The sequence below is a fragment of the Hydractinia symbiolongicarpus genome, chromosome 8 (assembly GCF_029227915.1).
Source record: "Hydractinia symbiolongicarpus strain clone_291-10 chromosome 8, HSymV2.1, whole genome shotgun sequence".
Lineage (NCBI taxonomy): Eukaryota > Metazoa > Cnidaria > Hydrozoa > Anthoathecata > Hydractiniidae > Hydractinia > Hydractinia symbiolongicarpus.
In genome coordinates this window covers 20,204,260-20,225,325 of record NC_079882.1, presented here as the reverse complement: position 1 = coordinate 20,225,325, position 21,066 = coordinate 20,204,260, and the positions used below count along the sequence as shown (strand labels likewise).

General features: G+C 33.7%; 4 protein-coding genes across 5 annotated transcripts; 3 read left to right on the top strand and 1 right to left on the bottom strand.

Annotated features, from left to right (window-relative positions):
* Positions 1-362: 362 nt before the first annotated feature.
* Positions 363-1,914, top strand: LOC130654957 (dnaJ homolog subfamily A member 4-like). Its single transcript, XM_057457656.1, has one exon. The coding sequence runs from the start codon at positions 462-464 to the stop codon at positions 1,653-1,655; it is 1,194 nt and encodes a 397-aa protein (XP_057313639.1). The 5' UTR covers positions 363-461; the 3' UTR covers positions 1,656-1,914.
* Positions 1,915-9,907: 7,993 nt separating this feature from the next.
* Positions 9,908-12,588, bottom strand: LOC130653825 (uncharacterized). The gene is made up of 2 exons (XM_057456330.1): positions 10,259-12,588; positions 9,908-9,914 (listed from the first exon to the last, which is right to left on the bottom strand). The coding sequence occupies exons 1-2, from the start codon at positions 12,586-12,588 to the stop codon at positions 9,908-9,910; spliced, it is 2,337 nt and encodes a 778-aa protein (XP_057312313.1).
* A 1,256-nt stretch (positions 12,589-13,844) lies between these two features.
* On the top strand, positions 13,845-17,505 carry LOC130654956 (cytochrome P450 4V2-like). Of its 2 annotated transcripts, none has more exons than XM_057457655.1 (2): positions 13,845-13,986; positions 14,701-17,505. In XM_057457655.1, the coding sequence occupies exon 2, from the start codon at positions 14,741-14,743 to the stop codon at positions 16,214-16,216; it is 1,476 nt and encodes a 491-aa protein (XP_057313638.1). In that variant the 5' UTR covers positions 13,845-13,986; positions 14,701-14,740; the 3' UTR covers positions 16,217-17,505. The 2 variants fall into 2 exon arrangements, with proteins under 2 accessions (XP_057313638.1, XP_057313637.1); XM_057457654.1 differs by lacking the exon at positions 13,845-13,986 and adding an exon at positions 14,012-14,146.
* A 153-nt stretch (positions 17,506-17,658) lies between these two features.
* Positions 17,659-19,462, top strand: LOC130654958 (cytochrome P450 4C1-like). The gene has a single exon (XM_057457657.1). It carries the CDS (start codon positions 17,956-17,958, stop codon positions 19,144-19,146), a length of 1,191 nt encoding a protein of 396 aa, XP_057313640.1. The 5' UTR covers positions 17,659-17,955; the 3' UTR covers positions 19,147-19,462.
* Positions 19,463-21,066: the final 1,604 nt, after the last annotated feature.

The following is a 21,066-nucleotide window of genomic DNA, read 5'->3' as shown; positions in this document are numbered from 1 at the left end:
GCTAATGTTAAGCTGTAATGGATATATTTTTAGGACCCACGCACCTTAGCGGCAATGTATAGGCATAGTCTTCTATAAACTATGGCATAAGTGGGTTTAGTTGTGGTAGAAAGTGATACCACAAAGTATAAAATAGTATTAAAATGTATTTTTAAAGCTTTCTTAGCTTTACAGTATAAAAATTGCTTTCTTTTGATCCCCTAGGAAATAACGGAAATAGAATCATAACGGGGACGTAATACAGGGCTATAAATTAACATGGCCTAACGCACCAGGACAAAAATAAAAACATTGCTTCTAACGTTTCATAGTAAATTAGGCCACTAACCCAGTCGCTTCTAGCTAATTCAACTCGTTCATTGCTTGAATTCTTTCATTTTCAAGTTAGAAGTCCACTCTACCAGACGAGCTATCGTCAAGTTGTGTGACGACAAGAAAGGGCTGAAGGCAGGCTAGCCATAATGGTAAAAGAGACAAAACTTTATGACATTCTTGGAGTATCACCTACTTCAACTCCAGAAGAAATTAAAAAAGCATATCGTAAGTTAGCTTTAAAATATCATCCTGATAAAAATCCTGATGAGCCTGAAAAATTTAAAGAAATTTCTGCCGCATTTGAAGTTTTAAGTGATGAAAAGAAAAGATCAGTCTATGATAAGTATGGGGATGAAGGTTTAAAGGAAAGTGGAGGAGGTGAATTTCATTCTCCATTTGATATCTTTGACATGTTCTTTGGTGGCGGTGGCAGACGAAGAAAACCTGGTGAAAAGGCCAAAGGTCGAGACACAGTGCATCAACTAAAAGTAAGTTTAGAGGAGTTATATAATGGTGCAACACGTCAACTTGCTTTGCAAAAAAATGTCATATGTAGTGGATGTAATGGCATTGGTGGAAAAGAAGGATCTGTACAAAAGTGTGAAAATTGTAATGGAAGTGGTGTTGAAGTTAAACTAAGACAAATTGGTCCTGGTATGGTTCAACAAATTCAACAGCCTTGTCGAGAGTGCCATCAAACTGGTGAAAAAATACGAGAAAAAGATAAATGTAAAAAATGTCATGGTAAGAAGGTAAATAAAGAGCGAAAAATATTGGAGTGCAAAGTTGAGAAGGGAATGAAGGATGGCCAAAAAATAGTATTCTCGGAGGAAGGTGACCAAGCACCAGACATTGAACCCGGAGACATAGTTATTATTCTTGATGAAAAAGACCACGATGTTTTTAAAAGGAATAAGCATGATCTGCACATGACCATGGAAATTGAATTAGCTGATGCATTATGTGGTTTTTCTAGAACAATTACTACGTTAGATAAGCGAGAGTTGCTTATAACCTCCAATCCAGGAGAAGTAATTCGACCCGGCGAGCTTAAATGTGTTATGGATGAAGGCATGCCTGTGTATAGAACAATACAGAAAGGCAGACTTGTTATTGATTTTAAAATTAATTTTCCGAAAGATAAATGGTTAAATAATGACAAAATTCCAAAGCTTGAAAAGCTATTGCCTCCACGTGAGAAATATGTTGCTGCTGACTTATCTGAAGAAGTGCATTTATCAAAAATTGAAGATGTGCCACCAAGTTACCATGGTGGGTCCTATGATGATGACGATGATGATGACAGACATGGACAAGGAGTACAATGTCAAACATCTTAATGTTGTATAAGATATTTATTTCAAATACGGTCAGTAGTTACCTTGTCAAAACGTTTTAATCTTTAAGATTAATGCCATTTAAGCTTTGTGCGTTTTGTTTTTAGCTTTATTTTAAATATTTTAGGTGACGATAAAAATATACATGTCATGCTCATGCTCTCTAAAAATCTCTTTTACAGTTATTTTTTTATTATGGAAAATCGGAACTCAGGAAATACATCAAATTTTTATAGATAAAATAAATAGCTCGACGTTTGAAGTGTTTTGTTTGTCTTTTACAAGTAGTCTTCGTGCTAAAGCAGCATGGTCAAAAGTTATTACTTTATAAGGGGCCGTCGACAAACAGTTTTCATGTCTGTTAACGGCAAATTGGCCGCTAGACTCGGACCCCCCTCCCCCAGCCCAAAAAAATATGACCCACTTCCTGTTTCTTAAATAAGGTATTTATTATGTTAGTTTTACTTAAAGGGTTGGACTTGTGTTCTCGATATCATTTAAATAATTTTAGATTTAAATATGCTGCATAAATTATGATGTCATATATAAGCAATAGCAAATTTTGACATTTTTTGTCATCAGTAATTTTAGACTGATTAACATAATTTTTTTGCTACAATGACACTCGTTTGCTCGCCCCAGGCCTCTTATTTTTTTGCTGAGGACCCATAACTTGACATTTGCATGTCGGTTAGCAAACCAAGTTACAGATCCCGAGTTATTGAGTCCTCAACAAAAAATCAAGAGGCCTGGGACGAGCATTACAGTGTGTACCATGCACTTTGCAGGGCTACGTAATAAGTTTTAATTTAGCGGACTTCAAAATTAGGTGACTGAGCATATACATAAAAAACACAGAACTGAAGCGGTTTGAACACTCACACAACACTATGATGATAAAAGATTAAAATGTATTTAATAAAATATAAAGGGGGGTTTTTACGAAGCGAATTGAACGGCGAATTCGCTTTTTAATTTCACGACAAAATAAATTATCTAAAACTAGCAACGAAACTTTTAGCTGCGAACTGTTTCTACTTTTCAGCAAAGCGAATGTTTCGATGAAAAATCATAAACGAAACTGCGCTTGCTCAGATACAATTCGCTGTTCAATTCGCTTCGTGAAAATCCCCCTTAAAATATACAATGATAAAGTTTGGTATAAAATATTAAGGCACAAAATTAAAGAAAGAGATGATAAATTGAATCATTAAAAGTTGTGACTAATTTTCGATAACTGGAGAGCATTTTCATTATTTTGGGTATATTATATAAAGATACACAAGAAAACAACTAAAAAACGCTGCTGTACGCAAAAAAACAATACATAAACAAAAGTTTTTGTCAATATAGTGCGCTATTGACAGCTGTTGTTCCTTTCGTTGTGTTCTCACTCACAAAGTATGAGTAAAAAGCTACAAGAAACCGGAGAGGTTTGAATACTAACACAAATGACATCTATCAGTTTTAGGCTATGTGATATAAACTGAATAGCACGATCCTAGCGTAAAAGAAAGTTATGGCGCAGCACACAAAGCATCTGCTACTTACTACATGCATACGAAAACATCGCATTGCTTTTTGCTTTTCGAACATAGCGTACTGATAGACCCGGACTTTACTAAGTTGCGCTGGGTCTATTATGTCTTGTTAAATTTTCTGGTCTTTTTCAACCTATTAAGTGTTAACTCATCAGGAGAATCAAACATGTCTAACTTGTTTACAAACAGCCTGTGCGCAGGAATTTCAGATTTCAGCAACTTTTTATGCTTGAAACATAACATACAAGGTCAGTTGTATCAATTTTGTAATTATCATTATAAAAAACTGCAAATTTTCTATAAAGAAAACGATTGCACACAATACATATAAATACCGGTCCTTTTTTATAGCGTTTTTAAAATTTTATAAACATTATGCAATCTCTAATACTGAAAGTAACTCTTGGAACTCTATTGGCCGATTTAATCCTAACTTTTTGAAATTAGTATCACCATGTTCTAAAATGCTGTCCAAGTCAAATTCCTTCCAAATTTATTTTTTTCTTATGGTTGACAAACAACTAGCTGATAGGAAGTTGCACATACACTGAACACAAGCAGTTTTACCAAACCTGGGATCACCTTGATTGAATGAACCAATATCAGACCTGATGAATAAAGTAGGGTTCTGGATTAGTTTTCACATCTCCACAGCAAAACAATAGGAATTTTGTTGCACATATCAACAAATTGCAGTAACAATCTGCTATCAGGAAACAAAACAAAAAATATTTCAAATAAAAATACAATGAACGATCAAAAATTCTCAAGTAAATTTCAAATAAGAAGAGCCATGTAATGCGGATATGCGGAATACATGTAATAATAATAATAATAATAAATAAGAAATTCATATTACAGTTGTCAAGCTTGTATCGTTTCTATGGTTACAAAAGAAAATACCCATACATACCCGGTGATATGCCTGTGCAGTTGTCATTTTTGCTGATATCAATGATTGTATGATTAACCAAGTAAGCTTCGACACGTAACCACTGTATTTAGGAGCTTAACACCAAAGAAGTGAGATATAGCTAATCGTATATATATAAACGTTGGTTGCGTTGGTAATAGACAGACGGGAAGAGTGCCACAATAGCCAACACAAGACAAAGTGCGCAACAAATGCAGCACAAGACAATAAAACTAGCTATGATTATAATATTCTAGTACTTTCAGAGTATTTTCAAGTATATCAAATAAATTTAATGGGTGCTTCAGGTAGCACTATTCTTCTCAAAAAGGAAACTTCTTTCTCTCCATATCGATTGTTTTGCTGGACATGAATAGAGATGAATAATGCCAATTGGGTCATAGAAATCGAATCACAAAGACTGAAAACATTCCGAGCTGGTTTGGGTAAACACGCTTTAACGCAGCTTTCCTGGTTACAAAGGATGTCAAAAATTGCTTCATGCCAATAGTCGGTCGAGTAAAATTGATGTGATTGGACAGCCAGTTGAGAATTATTGGAAAATAATGTCTACAGTACGCGGGCGAAGTTGTGGTGGCTTTTATTTTGATACTATTCGCGCCTCTTTCAACTTTTCATTGCCGCCATGACAGAACGCAGCCCATACCAAATCACACATTTCAAACCACACAAACAAACACATCTTAACAGCAACCAAAAATTATTCTTTAAAATACAGTTTAATCTTAACCTTTCATTTGATAATGATTATAATACTGTGATTGAGAAATAAAAGTCTGATTAATTATATAGGAGCTTGTGTTTGTCTTTTTGAAAATTGTTAGAACCTTACGCGCATAGTGAAAAGAACTTTTATTCTTAAAATTATGTAGTCTGAGAAAATTCAGAAAAGAACAAAATTATTAGTCTGCCAAAATTAATACTCGAACTAAAGTGACTAAATTTTTCGTGTTTATTATACAACACTGCATCGCATGTTGTAAAAGTGTGCGTACCAAAAAACCCATTCCTTCCTGCTCCAGATCACGTGAGTACTGCTTCAATCCAATGACTTTAACGACATGGCTGCCACTATTATTTTTCAAAAAAATATGTTATCTTTGACAAAAAATTTTATACATAACCTATTGTCTTGTCATTAAATTTCAAGACCATTGCTTTTTCCTCAACTAGTGTGTCAGTTCTTATTTCGTGACAAGCTTTCAGGATGCTCCTAATCTTTGCAACCCAGTCATCATCTTTATAAGCCTTATACCCTTGAATGCAACATTTAACAACAAGTTCTTTTTCAATTGCGATCGGAGTTCTATCGCACTGCAAAATCTAATCAATTAAAACATCCATCTTAAAAAATTCTTTAATATTCGATTGAAGTGTGTTTCATCCAAAGGATCCAAAGGAGGCGTGATTCGCACAACAGGTAGAGGGAATCTTACCATTGTTTTATCTGCAACTGGGAATGGAAAAATGCCCCCACCAATGATCATTTTTAAAGGAAAAACTGATCAAACTATTCGGAATCTTACTATCCCTGCTGAATTTATCGTTAAAACTCTGAAACAAGAATGGATGAATGATAATTTAATGACAGTTGGGTTGAGGATATTTGGCTTAAACATGTTCGAATTAAATGCCAAATCCCTGATTTTGAGAATTTCCTTCTAACTTTTTTTTGATGCGTGTGTCAAGAACGAGTTGATGAAAAAACACCGACATATTACCTATTCAAGCTAGGTGAATAACATTTTAAGTGTTACAGAAAAATTCCCTGATTCAAACGAAGACCCGAATTTTAAAATCCCAACTCAAACACGCCAACAAATGGTAGATTGGATAAAAGAAGCATTCGACCATAAGGTGAAAAACGTCGAGATAGTGGAGCGTTCTTTCAAAGTTTTTGGAATCACGATATCGTGTCTTAATAAAGTTCGTAATGCAGACTTTTACAAAAATTGTTTGGAAAAGACTTTGGAATGTCTTGATGATGAAGAAGACGGTAATGATGATCCTTTTTTAACTGATTTGTAAAATATCCAGAAATATCTACAATCGTGGACAAAAATATTGAGACTAAGGCAGTTTATTACTCATTATCTAAATATGGACAAAATAGTCAAAAAGTCAATACTCTGCAGCCGGGAGGCTGCAAAGTCGCTACTTTTGCACACAAGTAGGCCAGGCAGAAAGCGTTGGAAAGTTGCTAGTCACATTCTTTAGCACGCCCGCACACCGAAATAATTCACGTTAGGGACCACGAAGGCCCTGAAATTCGTGATTAATGGCCTTGCTGACGTCAACAGTAACTAGCACATTTTAAGAATTTCGTATTTGCCAAATAAGAAGTCCACTCTGAACATTAACAAGTGAACTTTGACAAGTTCAAGATGTGTGTGTGAACTTCGAAATTCGTTGTCTTGTCCCAATATATTGTGACCACGATTGTAGATTGATAGTTAAAAACTTCTTTAAAAATAATCTCTTCGTTATGTGTGTTGTTTTTCAACCAAGAAATGTTTATCATTATGGTTCGGCTACAGGTTAATAATTAGACGAAAATAAATTATTCTGAAAATTCGGCTACTACACGTTAGAAATTGGACGGAAATAAATTACGCTTTTCCTTAATTGGTGCTATGCATTAATTAGAAGAACACGCGCCAAATTAGAGAATTTACGATAGTCGTCTGATTATTTCTACAACCATGCGTTCTAAAAACGCAACTCTCAGGAGTTACTTACGACTACCGTAATGCATCGATTAAACGCCCCCTTCTTATAAACGCCCCCTTGATTAAACGCCCCCCTAAATATCAAAATATTTAATAAACGCCCCCCTCCTATAAACGCCCCCTCTTATAAACGCCCCTAATCAAAAGGGGCGTTTAATCGAAACAGCAGCAATGCTCGTGTTATAATCCTCCCCCTGGCCTATGTATGGCATGGCAGTGTACTTCAAATAAAAACGATGTTTAATTGTTTCAAAATTTTATAATTTCTTATCTTTTCCAACCTCGTCCCCAGGACCTCTTTTCGCTTTTTTGATTTGATTTTCTGGCTGCCACAAAATAGTTTCTTGTTCGCCTCTCCTTTAAGCATTAAATACCGTAAATGATCGATTAAGCCCCCGGGGGCTTATAAAAATTTGGAGACAAAGTACAAAGCTTTGCTGGAGTTGGAGAAGGAAGTGGCAAATTTATTTGGCATCCCACCTAATACGCTTTCCACCTGGAAAAAAACAAAAGGTTTTTGAAGCGTACAAAAATGGAAATGGCAAAATACCAAAAATAATCTGATACCTTATGGAAAGTTAACAATGCCATCATACAACGATGTATTTAATGCTATTAGCATATTAGAAGATTACAGCATGTTTTCAAACTTTGGAGATCATGTAATGACTGCTTAAAAATGTATATAGATAGGGCTGTTGATTTAGACAATCTTAGTAACAAGAAGCAAACAAGGATTGAACACTTTTGCACTCTCATCAACTAAATTTCTTGTGTACAAGGTGGTAGAAGGTGAAATTTTATATACATAACATTTTGTAGGGCGCACCGGAACGAAGCCTGGCACTGGGCGGGACAGTTTGCACACATAAATGGGGATAGGGGTGCAGGTGCAACAACATTTTGTAAAGTACCTGCACCATCCACTTGATTTGATTACTAAGTGTGTTAGGGCAGTGATGCACGATCCGATTAATCGAATTCGATTAGTTGAATTTGAGTAATTAGATGGTGTATCATGTAAAAATCAAATACTATCGGCATGCTCAGCCTTGTCGAATTCGATTTTTAAAAAGTTGGACCGGTTCAACTTTTTTGATTAACCGAAAGGTTTTTAATCAATCAAAATGCTTAAAATCTGTGCATCAAAAATGTGAGTTTCTATATAAAAATAAACATTAGTAGAGGAACTATAAAAACATAATGTCGTCAAAAAAGGATGAAACAGAAATCAACGAGATTTTTATCAGTGAATGAAGCTTATTAACAGAAAAGTAACAAATAACACACTCCATTTCTAACGTTTTCTCAAATTTTTAGTTGTTGTAATAATGCCTGTAACAGCAGCAAGTTCAAGTCTGTCTTCTTCTGAAGGCATTTTATCAAAAGGATATTATCTGTCCAGTTTTTAACAATGTTCAATATATTTCGATAAATCGAATTCCATTAATTGGATTGTGTATCATCACCTTGCCACCTGTTAAGTTTCGATTTAATTTTAATGCTCCGTATGATTTCGACAAATCGAATTTGATTAATCGGATCGTGTATCACCACCTTTAGGCACAATTTATTTCCCCTATTTAGTGGTGTTTGGAGAACAGGAAATTTGTTTTGTTTGTTTACTCTCATGTTGCTAATGGATTTTTATAGGATCTCATGTTTGTGTTTTGTGAACTTGCCTATTAGAAGATTAGACCTAAAAAAACCCTTTCCACTGACTGAAGAAAACCATTAACTTTGTGGATCAATGCAATAAACTTTATACGAGCTGCTAATCAAGTAAACTAAACTCATTACTTTGTACAAAATTGATCTGTTTTACGAGGTTGGTCAATTTCGCGCTTGTATGAGAAGATAGAGCAATTTAATAATTTGGTTCAGGAATGAATATCTAAACATTGTTAAAGACATTCGCTAATCATGATAATATTGTAAATATTCTCTAATACATTTGTTAGGTAGTAGTCAAAAAGGGAAAAAAGTAGCTACCTTTAAGGGGAATTTGTGAAATCTTATTTTAATGTAAATATAGAAGAGCTACAACATGACGTAATGTTGGCATATGTTCATGCTAAAAATAAAACCGACTGTGATGATTGAAATTATCAAGTGAAAAAAAAAACGCTGATGCTAAGTTGGTTAAAAATCTATAAATGAGCATGATAGATATTTTATTTATCAATAGCAGTTATATATATACAATTAAAATTAAAAGAAAATAAATATAAAGAAAAAGAAAATAAATATCATAATTAGTCAGGGTAACAAAATTAAAATATATAATGCTATTGAAGGGAGACCATACCTAATAGCATAAAGCTAAGGCAAAGGGTATGGCCACCCTTGGACAATTACAGTAAACGATACGAGACGCACAAAACAACACACACATAAAAGTGGGTCAAATGATAAACAACCATGCGGGAAACAAATGGCCAAGTCTGACAATTCAGGAAGGATTAGTAAGAGGAAACAAAGTACTTTTTCAGATCACTTCTAAGATTAAAATAATCAAGGGAGACAAATTTTCTAGTCATTAAAGACTGCAATTTATTCCAGGAATTAATGGCATTAAATCTAATTGAGTTTTTACCAAAAGAAATAGTATTAAAGGTAGGGAGATTGATCAAACCAATTTTCTCTGCCCGAGTGCCTTGAGCATGGGTGAAGTCAACCGCAAATGTATTAAGGATAGAAGCAGGCAATTTTTCATGAAATAGTTTATGTAAAAATAGAATATTGTGACATTTGACAATATCAGAGAATTTGAGGAGCTCAAGATTACCATACAGGTGACTGGATGATGCTCTTCGAGATTCAAAAGACATGAGTCTAATAGCAAAATTTTGCAAAACAGTAATACGATTAACATCAAGACTGTTTGGCTGACCCCAAATTTGATTACAATATTGCAAGTGTGAATGAAAAATGGCATAGTAAACTAGAATAAGAACATTTAAAGGCACAAAGTGACGAAGTTTAGCTAAAGCTCCATTGGCCCTCTTGAGCTTAGCAACAGTATCATTGATCTGAGACTTCCAGCTTAAATCAGAATCTAATAGAACACCAAGATATTTAATACAATTACTAGGTATAAGCCTTTTACCATTGATAAAAAGCCTAAAATCGTAATTAAGAGGTTTCCGTGTATGTTTAAAAACAATGTACTCAGTCTTACTAGCATTAAGAGAAATTTTATTGGCATTGAGCCAATGGCAAAGAAGCTTGAGGTCAAAATTCATTTGTTTGGCCAGTTGTTTCAAAGATTTACTGAAGTTTAAGAGATTGGTGTCATCAGCAAAGTGATGCACCAAAGAAAAATTAATTGAACAATGCAGGTCGTTAATATAAATTAAAAATAAAAGAGGTCCTAAAACAGAGCCCTGAGGGACACCATGCCTGATAAGATTACTAGTTGATATATTTCCATTGATGGATACAAACTGTTGACGTCCTGTTAAGTAAGACTTAAATAGTGAGAGTGGGGTACCACGAATTCCATAGTGAAAAAGCTTTTTAAGCAAAATTTCATGATCAACCGTATCAAAAGCCTTTTGAAGATCAATGAACACTCCACATGCATAACTTCCTTTATCAAGAGCATCCATAATTTTTTGAGAGATGTTCAGAAGTGTTTGAGAAGTCGAGTAATTTTTCCTAAAGCCAAATTGATGCTTGTAGAGGGCGTTGTTTGCTTCGAGAAAACCATACACTCGTTTGTATATGATTTTTTCATATATTTTATCAATATTTGAGAGTAAGGATATAGGTCGGTAATTTGTTAATTCTAATTTGGACCCTTTTTTATAAATAGGGATGGTCTTGGCAGTTTTTAGGTTTGTAGGAAAAATACCAGTTGTGAAAGACAAATTAATAAGTTTTGAAAGTGGTATAGATAATTCAGATTTAACAAGAGTTAAAATATGGGCAGGAATACTGAATGGCCCAGAAGATTTACCAGGGTCAAGGGAAGAAATGCAATGCAGAACTTCTAAATCATCAGTTGGTGAAAGAAACATCGAATTAGAAGTAGAATTTTTTAGAAAAGAGGAGAAATGTTTTCGAGTGAACGGGATATTCATTCTGATGTTATCTGCAATTGAAGCAAAGTAATCATTAAAAGAATTAGCAATTGTCACTGGATCAGTTACAACAGAGTTATTAATGTTCATACAGGTGGGAGAAGCAGAAACAGAAGAACGAACAGAAATAATATTTTTAACCCCTTTCCAAATATTGCCAATATTTTTTTGGTTATTGCTAAAATATTTATTGAGGAAATTACTCTTACTCATTCTACATAGAGATACAATTTTGTTGCGGTACTTTTTAAAACTCTCTAGCAAGGAAGACTTTAAAAGTGGATCTTTCTCTCTTAAAAAGCATTTATGCAGATGGTCTCTTTTGATTATTGAGGTAAGGATACCATTAGTAATCCAAGGATTGGATTTTTTTTTTCTTTTTTTGTTGCATGTTTTTTTTAGAGGAGCATGATTGACCAATAGACTGTTGATACAATTGTAAAAATTGTTAAACGATAAGTTGGGATCATCTACATTCAATTGTAGGATATCATCCCAATTTTTATTGTGAAGTTCGGTGAGAAAGTCATTGTGATGAAATTTCTTCCAGTCATGAACAAATATATCATCAGAGGTGTGCAAAGGATTGATTGCAGACAAGTTTTTTAAGACTAAGAACTGAGGGAAATGGTCAGATATTGAACTTATAATATTACCAGACACAGTGTCCCACTTGGCTGAACTAAAATAAATATTATCAATAATCGTGCTAGAAACTTCAGTAACTCTTGTGGGAAGAATTATATGCGGGAGTAAGTTAAATTGCGAAGTAATATCGATGTAATCGGACACTTCTTTGACTGTTTCAGACTTTAGAAGGTCAATATTAAAGTCTCCAAGGAGGAAGATAGACTTGTTATCTGAAGACGCTTTCTCAAGAAGAGGCAATAAAAAATGATTGTTGAACTCATCAACAGACATCGAGGGATGTCTGTAGATGCATCCAACAATCATGTTTCTATCTTTGGCCCGTATAATTTCAATGAATTTAGATTCAAGCTCCTTGCTTTTATATGCAAGAGTATCCAGGTCGGGACGTTCAATAAATTGCAAGTGATTAGGGATGTACAAAAGAGCACCACCCTTTTCACCTTCAGTAGGTGTGTGCGTGAAGGAATAACCCGATAGATCGCAGTTAATAGGTGGGATTTTAGTCTGGAATTTGGTCTCAGTGATACCAATAACACTGAAGTCATGCCCAAGTTGACCTAACAGAATCTTTAGTTCATCAATATGTTTAGACAGAGAGGCGATATTCATATGAAAAAGGGAGAATTTATCAGAATTAACTTGAAGGGCAGAGAATTCAATTGGATCGTAATATTTGCAGTTTACACCACCCATGGTTTCAGGATGGGGGACCTCGTTGATTTCAATAGAGTTGAGCTGGGAGAGAAACCTTTTCATTTCCATAGAGGAAAGACTCTTGTCATAAACTAAGGGGGGAGTTGTTGAGCCAAAGGGGAGAATTTTGTTGATACATTTACAACAGAACCAAAGTTCATCAGAGTTTTGGAGAGATATATAATCATCAGCATTGAGACCATTGCATTTAATATGAATCCAGAATTTACAAATATCACACTGAATAGCCTTATGATTTGAATTAACAGACTTTCCACAGACACCACACGGAAAATTTATCATTTTTAAGTGAACACACAGAACATAAAAATATCACACAAAAATTATCAACAAGCCTATAGAAACAAGATAATCACGTATGAGAGCAGACGAAAACAAGCAGGAAATGACACAACACACAAAATGACAATGGGATGTGTCAAAAGATGTGTTTAGCGTTTCAAAAGCTAGACAAGATGATAAACTACAGGGGAGTGAAAATTGATATTTATGACCGATTCAGCAAGCAAGCGCGCAAAAATAAATAAATAAATAAATTATTAAATCGAGTGAACGAAAAAAAAAAAAAAAAAAAAAAAAAAAAAAAAAAAAAAAAAAAAAAAAAAAAAAAAAAAAAAACGCCTTTTTTTGGCGCGAAAAAGACACGTTTAAAAATTTACCTTATTCCAAGGAAACATCGTCATAATAATAATCTAAGTCGCTTACGTGAAAAATTTTAAAAGGTTCATCTGTTATATTTGGTTTAATAAAAACATTACCCTTCCAAGACCAAGATGATGCAATTCTACCTTCGTGATATAATTGACTGCTCATTCCCAACAGGGCTTTATAAGCTGGGCAAAGATTATCTGAAATAACAACTTTACGATGATTTACACTGTCTTTCAACTTTTTACGGTTTTCGAGCGCTTTTTCAGCCTTTTTCCTGTTGACGAACCTAACTATAGTGCGCTTTGGAAATTTCGAGTCTCTTTCCCTCTTTGACTTTGGTAGGCGATGACAAGCCTCAATTTCGTTACAATCACAGTTAACACCGATTTCCTGAAGAATGCTTATTACCTTTGCTTCGAGATTTCGATCAGCGATATCATCTGATATGCCAATGATTTCCAGATTATTTCTTCTGGAGTATTGGTCCTGGGCGTTAATCTTCATTTCAAGGTTAATTTGAGATTCGTAAATTTCGTCGTTTTCCTTTTCAAGTAATCTAATTCTTTTTTTCATATTTTTGTTGTCGTCGAGAATTCGTTTAAGAACATTATTTTTGATTTCATCTACGCTGTCTTTTATTTCTTTCAGCCCAACCTTTTCTTTCACTTCATCCTGAACTTTTATCAAAAATTGAACCAAATCTGGCTTTGTGAATTTATCAATTTGTGATTTAGATTTTCCCACAATGTCACTTAAGTTGGCAAGTGTAAAAGACGAAGCCATTATATCTTTATTTGAAATTAACTATTTATTTATTTAAGTTTATTATTCTAATCACTCCCCGTTGTAGATAGAGAAGTTTTACATCCGCTTATAGCTTATGAACACGTCCGTTCGCTACGATGTCTTGCTTGATAATAGCCAATTTGGTGTATATTATGTGGTTATTCTTTTCTTGCCTGTCAGGATGCATGTGCATATGTGGAATTTGTATATAAATGTTTGCAACTCATCTATATATTCAACAATGTAAGAAAATATTGATTTTGATGTTCATGTTGGATTTATTTCTCTATTAAAATTGAATTGCCAGAAGCATAGATACCTTTTAGCGGTTTGGAATAATGCATAATAATTACGTTATTGTTTTTGCGATTAAGGGGCTTAAAAAAAGAAAAATGAGGTGAAGGTGAGTGATACATGTGTATTTTTCTTCTTCTGACATTATATATCAGAAACTTAAATTTTGCCAAAAACCATTATCTGCTTATAATTCAATTACGTTAAAGCTCTAGAATAAATTTTATATTCTGTTTAAAGTATTATATAAAAACATTTTTTGCATAATGTCCTTGAACAAATGCCAAAAATTGCCAAAAAATACTTTTTTTCTGATTTTCGGGTCAAATCCAAAAAATCAGGAAATCAGGTAGATCATGTGTCCGAACCTCAAGTTGTGTTGTGAGTTGCAAGTTCTAAGGATTATCATCCAAACCAAGCATTAAATTTAATATAAGGGTTTCAGGGTGATGGTCTCAAGTAATGGCATATATTTAATGCTCTGAATAGTATGGGACCTAAAATTTTAACATACATGTGTCTAATAGATCAATATAAATCTCAGTAAGTATTCACCCCCAGAAAGACTCAGCACATACTGTGTACAAAACTGTTTTCATATGTTTACTACCAAAATAGGATATTTAAGCTGTACATAGTAAATATCTTTTTCTAATTTTGTAGATGACTCTTAACATTTAATACAACAACACTGTTAAGCAAGATGATTGGAATTATCTTAGGCACTGCAGCTGCATTGGTATGTTCATGCATATTCTTGCATATCTCTTGGAAGTTATACACATCTAAATTATCATTTCTACCAAGCCCGCCATCAATTCCATTCGTTGGCCACGTGTTACTTCTGGAACATGAACCTTACAAATTGTTTTACCAGTTTCAAAATTTCTTTAACACTTATGGTGACACGTTTGTTATATGGATTGGTTATGTGCCATTGATATTTTCTTCTAACATTGATTATGTTGCTGAGATACTAAGCAGTAAAGATATGATAAAGAAATCAACTTTATATTGGTCTCTTTGTGAATGGCTTGGTACTGGTTTGTTAACAAGTTATGGTAGTAAATGGATAAAAAGAAGGCGATTAATCACTCCAACCTTTCATTTTAATATTTTAAACGATTTCATGAGCATATTTATGGAACATTCCAAAGGTTTAGTTGAAAGTTTTAAACTTGAATGTGACACAGGCCAAGCTATTGATGTACAAGTACCAATAAGTCTTGCTGCATTGGATGTGATTTGTGAAACAGCAATGGGAGTGAAAATTAATTCTCAACAGTGTACGACTTCCCAGTATGCAAAATCTGTACATTCTATGAACAGCCATTTACAGCTTCGACAGAGGTCTCCATGGTTGTGGCCAGATTTCATATATAAACAGACTTCTTCAGGAAAGAGTTATTACAAAGATCTTAATGTTTTGCATGATTTCACAATTGATATAATCAATAAACGTATCAAATCACGAAAAATATTAAAAGAATCCACAAGTGACCAATCTAATCCTCGTAAAAAGGTTTTCCTTGACATGCTCCTAGATTTATATGATGAAGGTGAGATTGATATTGATGGAATACGTGAAGAAGTAGATACATTTATGTTTGAAGGACACGATACCATATCAGCTGGATTGAGTTGGATTCTTTACCTTCTGGGAAGACATCCTGAAATACAAAGAAAATTGCATTCCGAAATTGATAAGGTTGATGCATCAGAGAACTTGGAAAAAAAAATTCTTGAGTTGAAGTATTTGGAAGGTGTTATTAAGGAAGGGCTTCGTTTGCATCCTCCGGTTGCTTTATTTGCACGCATGTTGGAAGAAGATACTGTGATTAACAACAATGTTTTTCCAAAACGAACAGAATTAGGTGTTGCAGTTATGGCTCTACACCATAATGAAAATTACTGGGATGAGCCTGAAGAATTCATACCTGATCGATTTCTTGATGATGATATTTTAAAAAGACATCCATATTGTTTCGTACCATTTTCTGCAGGCTATCGCAATTGCATTGGTCAAAAATTTGCAATGAGAGAGGAAAAGATTTTGTTGTTCCATGTCATGTCAAAGTTTCGTTTGGAATCAATTCAAGAAGAAGATGATGTACAGCATTGCTTTGAAATTATTCATAGGTCAGGTAATGGGTTGATGATTAAATTTTTCTCACGCTGACCATAGATGTATATGATGTGCTACATTTTGTATGCATGTTAACGAACAATTTGGTACAGTCAAATATATAATGCAATAAAATACATGATTTTTAGATGACATTGCAGGTAGAATTTTTTTTTGTAAGTTTTGTGAACAGGAGTTATTTTTTAGAATGCATTTCACACATGAAACTGTTTTCATCATTTTAAACAAATAAAAAGAGAATGTAATTTTAGCATTATATCTAGATGTCCTTTCTGCTTCCAAAGGTCCTTATGCTGAAAAGATTTATTTTTAAACTTTTTCATTTTTTTGGAAAATACGAATATAGTAATTGTTAAAATTTTACTCAATAATTTTGTAGTACTATCACTGCAAATGCACGTAGTCAATTATGATAGTAGCAAGTTTCTATAACATAGGATTTTGCTCCCGCAAGCAAAAGTTTGCTTTGTGGTGCAGTAATTCTTTTATTGTTTATATCAAATTTTTGAGAAACTACATACTGTATCCTTACTATATGCCTGCAAATATATGTCCTGTTTTAGAGGTAAAATTTAAAAAATTATACTTTTTACTCTTATTTTTTCCTTAATGATATAAGAATTTTGACAGTGTTAACTAGTAAATCTCTTTATGAATATTTTTTTAAACGAACTTACAGAAGTTGTTTGCTAATAATTAGGTTTTTGATAACGAAATTTTCTACTACAAATGCGTTGTCAATTTACAGCATGTTTTTAACTGTATTTTATTTTTCTTAGGATTACCAAGACCTAAAGTTATATTTTTTTGCATTTTATTGTGTTTAATTTTTTTAACATCTTATGCCACTTCGCAAAATGTGTTTACGCTTTTTTACTGTGAAAGTGATATTTGAGAAATCGAAGATGAACAAATAACATCTCGTAATTAAAAAATACTTTTCTTGTAGACCTTTCTCGTATTGTACGTTTTCTTCAGTATTAGAAATAAACAGAATTGTTGTGAGTGGTTGTGGTCAGAAAGGTGAATTTGTTATGTGTACCAAATTTAAGTTGATTTAGCTTTAAGAGGACGACTTACATGGCTTGTTCAAAAGCCTTCTATTTTCCCCTTTATCATTACTCTTTTTGAAAATGCTATAAAAATTCCAATTTTTCACTATTTTTTGAGGATAATCAGGTTTTTTACTTTATATGTAAAAATGAAAAACAAAAACGTGCGTGCATCAAATTAAGGTTTATTAAACGTCCTTGCAGAATTTATTTTAACGGTTTATAAAACAAATGATTATATATCTTTTGTATTTAGTTTTTAGAATTATTTAGAAGCTTTGTGTGGTACACTATACTTTTCAACTTATATCATCTGTGTATTTAGTTAGTTACAGTTACTGCACCGTTAGTAAAAAAACACAGATCAAATATCTAACCTGTGTTATTTAAATGGAATATATTTCTTCATTATAGTACTAAGCAACACAAAATGATCGAAACGTTGGCTGGTGGTGTAATTCTTCTTTTCTGTTCTTATGGATTTATTCACTTGTTTTGGAAATTCTATACGTCTAAGTTGGCATTTCTACCTGGGCCTCCTACTGTTCCTTTCTTTGGGAGTGTTTTGATGCTAGAAAGGGAACCGCATAAACTATTTCGTCAAATACAAGAATATCATATAAAAAATTTAATTACGTTTTCAAAGTTTGGGTTGGACATGTTCCAACACTGGTTGCTGGAAATGTTGAATATGCAAAAGCAATTCTCAGCAGCAAAGATATGCTAAGGAAGGCCAACTTATATTGGATTTTGTTCGACTGGCTTGGTTCTGGGTTGTTAACAAGTTATGGCAGTAAATGGAGAAAAAGAAGGCGATTAATCACTCCAACCTTTCATTTTAATATTTTAAACGATTTTACAAGCATATTCGTGGAACATTCAGAAAGTTTAGTTGCAAAATTTAAACTTGAATGTGACACAGGCAAAGCTATTGATGTACAAGTACCAATAAGTCTGGCTGCATTAGATGTGATTTGTGAAACAGCAATGGGAGTGAAAATTAATTCTCAACAGTGTGCGACTTCCGAATATGGAAAATCTATACATTCCATGAACAGCCATTTACAGCTTCGACAGAGATCTCCGTGGTTATGGTCCAATTTCATATACAAATTTACTTCTTCAGGAAAAAGCTATTACAAAGATCTTAATGTCTTGCATGATTTTACCATTGATGTAATCAATAAACGTATCAAATCACGAAAAAAATTAAAAGAATCCACAAGTGACCAATCTAATCTTCGTAAAGAGGTTTTCCTTGACATGCTCCTAGATTTATATGATGAAGGTGAGATTGATATTGATGGAATACGTGAAGAGGTAGATACATTTATGTTTGAGGGGCATGATACCACTGCTACTGGATTGGCCTGGATTCTGTATCTTCTTGGGAGACACCCTGAAGTGCAAAAAAAACTACATGCTGAAATTGACAGTGTTGATACAAGATGCGGAAACGTTATTGAGAAAATACGTGAATTAAAGTATTTGGAATATGTCATAAAGGAAGGACTTCGTTTGCATCCTCCCGTGTCTTTGTTTGCGCGTTTGGTGGAAAAAGACACAGTAATTGGTGAGCATGTCATTCCGTCTGGCACAGAAATCGGGCTAGATGTGTATGCCTTACATTCAAATCCAGAATATTGGGATGAGCCTGAAAGATTTAATCCCGACCGGTTTAGTGAGGAGAAATTCTTGAAAAGAAATCCGTATTGTTACGTGCCTTTCTCTGCTGGATCTCGGAATTGCGTTGGTCAGAAGTTTGCAATGTTGGAGGAAAAGATCTTTTTATTTAATGTTATGTCGAATTTTTACTTGACGTCCATTCAACATAAAGACGAGGTTGAAGAATGTTTCGAGATCATTCACAAATCGAATAATGGATTGATGGTGAAGTTTTCATCGCGGTGATATTTCCATCGATATATGATATATATCGATATGTATATATACATGGGAGAGGTGATAAGAGAAAAAACTACTTCGTTCTGAAATAATTTTTATCTTTCGCTGTCTGAATTTTTTATTCTATAAATTTTCGCAAATTTTATTCCGCAAAAATTTTAAGATGGCACTATGCTCGAATTGATGTAATTAATGTTATACATCTAAGTTAGTGACTATTAAAGCATGTACTTACATTTCGCGTGTATTAATTTTCTCGTACGACCATTTGCAAAACATTCAACGGACATTGTTGTTATATATAATATTACAAATTTCACAATTGTGTTTTTGATTTAGGACAACAATGAGTTATGATTCATATAAATTAAAAATATTTTTTTTCTGTGATGAAATAATTTAAGTCCTGGTTGTTTTTGTGTGTATTTGAACAATTTTGTTCAGGTGGAAACTCATAAAACAACTGTGTTGTAAAGACTGAATTTGGGTCTTACAGGCAAATGGTTATGCTGAAAATTTGATTTGTTAAGCAACGCAACCCACAAAAAAAATTTTTATTCTATTCTAAAAAATTCTATTTTAGTTTGCAAATTTTTTTTCTCTACGTCCTATGTTTTTATGTGTAACTTATTTTTGCGTGTAAAAATGCTTTATTTTGCAGCAGAACCAAAATCAGTTGGCTTTTAGAAATAAGATATTTTCAAATAAACAACAAAGAACACACTCAATACATTGGGTCCTGCAGAGAATCGAGGTGCGAAGAACTGGAAATTTCTGCGAATAATTCTTTTCCCCAATAGGTACTTTCGGGAATAGTGTTATTTACTTTTTCGTTTTACTAAACATATATTGTAATATTAAGTGGTTTTTGCAAAGTGAAAAAAAACATGTTTTATTGATACTGATAACGAATGTGAAGGGTTTCTGCTCTTTCTATCAAAATCTCACTAAAAGCTAAAAAATTTTACGCGCTTTAACTTTTTTGGCATGTGCAAATCCGCTATGCATTCACCAGCACCAGATTGTGTGCACGTAAGTTAAACACGACGCTATGAATTTTTTTTTATTCAAAATAAAGTTTTAAAGAATATGCCAGAAAATATATTAAAGGGCGGTTGGAAGGCGGTTTTTTCTATTTCTTTTTATTGCCCATCATTACGTCCTGGAACTTTTCATCTACTACTTCTAATGAATCATAGAAGGAGGATGTGGGTTAGAAGTACCTTGTAAACATATTTATTCGAAAAAAAGAAAAGAGACTGCTTTTTTACACGAACAATCGCTTGCTGTAAATACATGCTTAGGAAAGAAATATAAATTTCCGATTTATGAAGGTCAATTATGCCTCAAACGCTCATAATTGTCTGCTTTGGAGGTTTTGTTATGAGAAATTCCTATAGGATTCGTCCGGGGAAAAATTTTTGTCCATCTTAGAGGTGTTCGCTTCAGAAGATATTTTCTAAGGGAGGTCCAAATGCATACAATTTTTACAAGTGGTAATTGAAAAACGACATGTGGATCGGGAAAGCAGGTTGGCAACCTTCGTGTCCGTTGCATGTGTTAAGGTGGATGGGGCATTCTCTTATCCTCGAGGCTCTTGAACGGGAATGGGTGGTAGTGTTGTGGGAAGCGTTTATTAAAAAATTATCACAGTAAATACTTAAGTAACAAAAACGATGAAATAAATAAATTGAGAAAAAAACATTGCAATTTTTGTATTTAGCAGCAGGATATTCCAAAACATAAACTTTACTAGCCCGGACAGACTGACTTTTCCTCTTCTACTTTTTTCACTGCTAAATACTGGTGATGGAACACCTTTTTCTCGGGTGTTTTTCTCCAGGAGGTCCTGATCGTCAGGCTCGTCGGCAAAAAATTCGCAAGGAAATCGTGGAACTGGCCCGGCGAACTTTCTCCTCCCACACA

Coding starts and splice junctions, on each gene's coding strand:
- LOC130653825 (XM_057456330.1), bottom strand. CDS start 12,588: ATGATAAATTTTCCGTGTGGTGTCTGTGGAAAGTCTGTTAATTCAAAT.
- LOC130654957 (XM_057457656.1), top strand. CDS start 462: ATGGTAAAAGAGACAAAACTTTATGACATTCTTGGAGTATCACCTACT.
- LOC130654956 (XM_057457655.1), top strand. CDS start 14,741: ATGATTGGAATTATCTTAGGCACTGCAGCTGCATTGGTATGTTCATGC.
- LOC130654958 (XM_057457657.1), top strand. CDS start 17,956: ATGCTAAGGAAGGCCAACTTATATTGGATTTTGTTCGACTGGCTTGGT.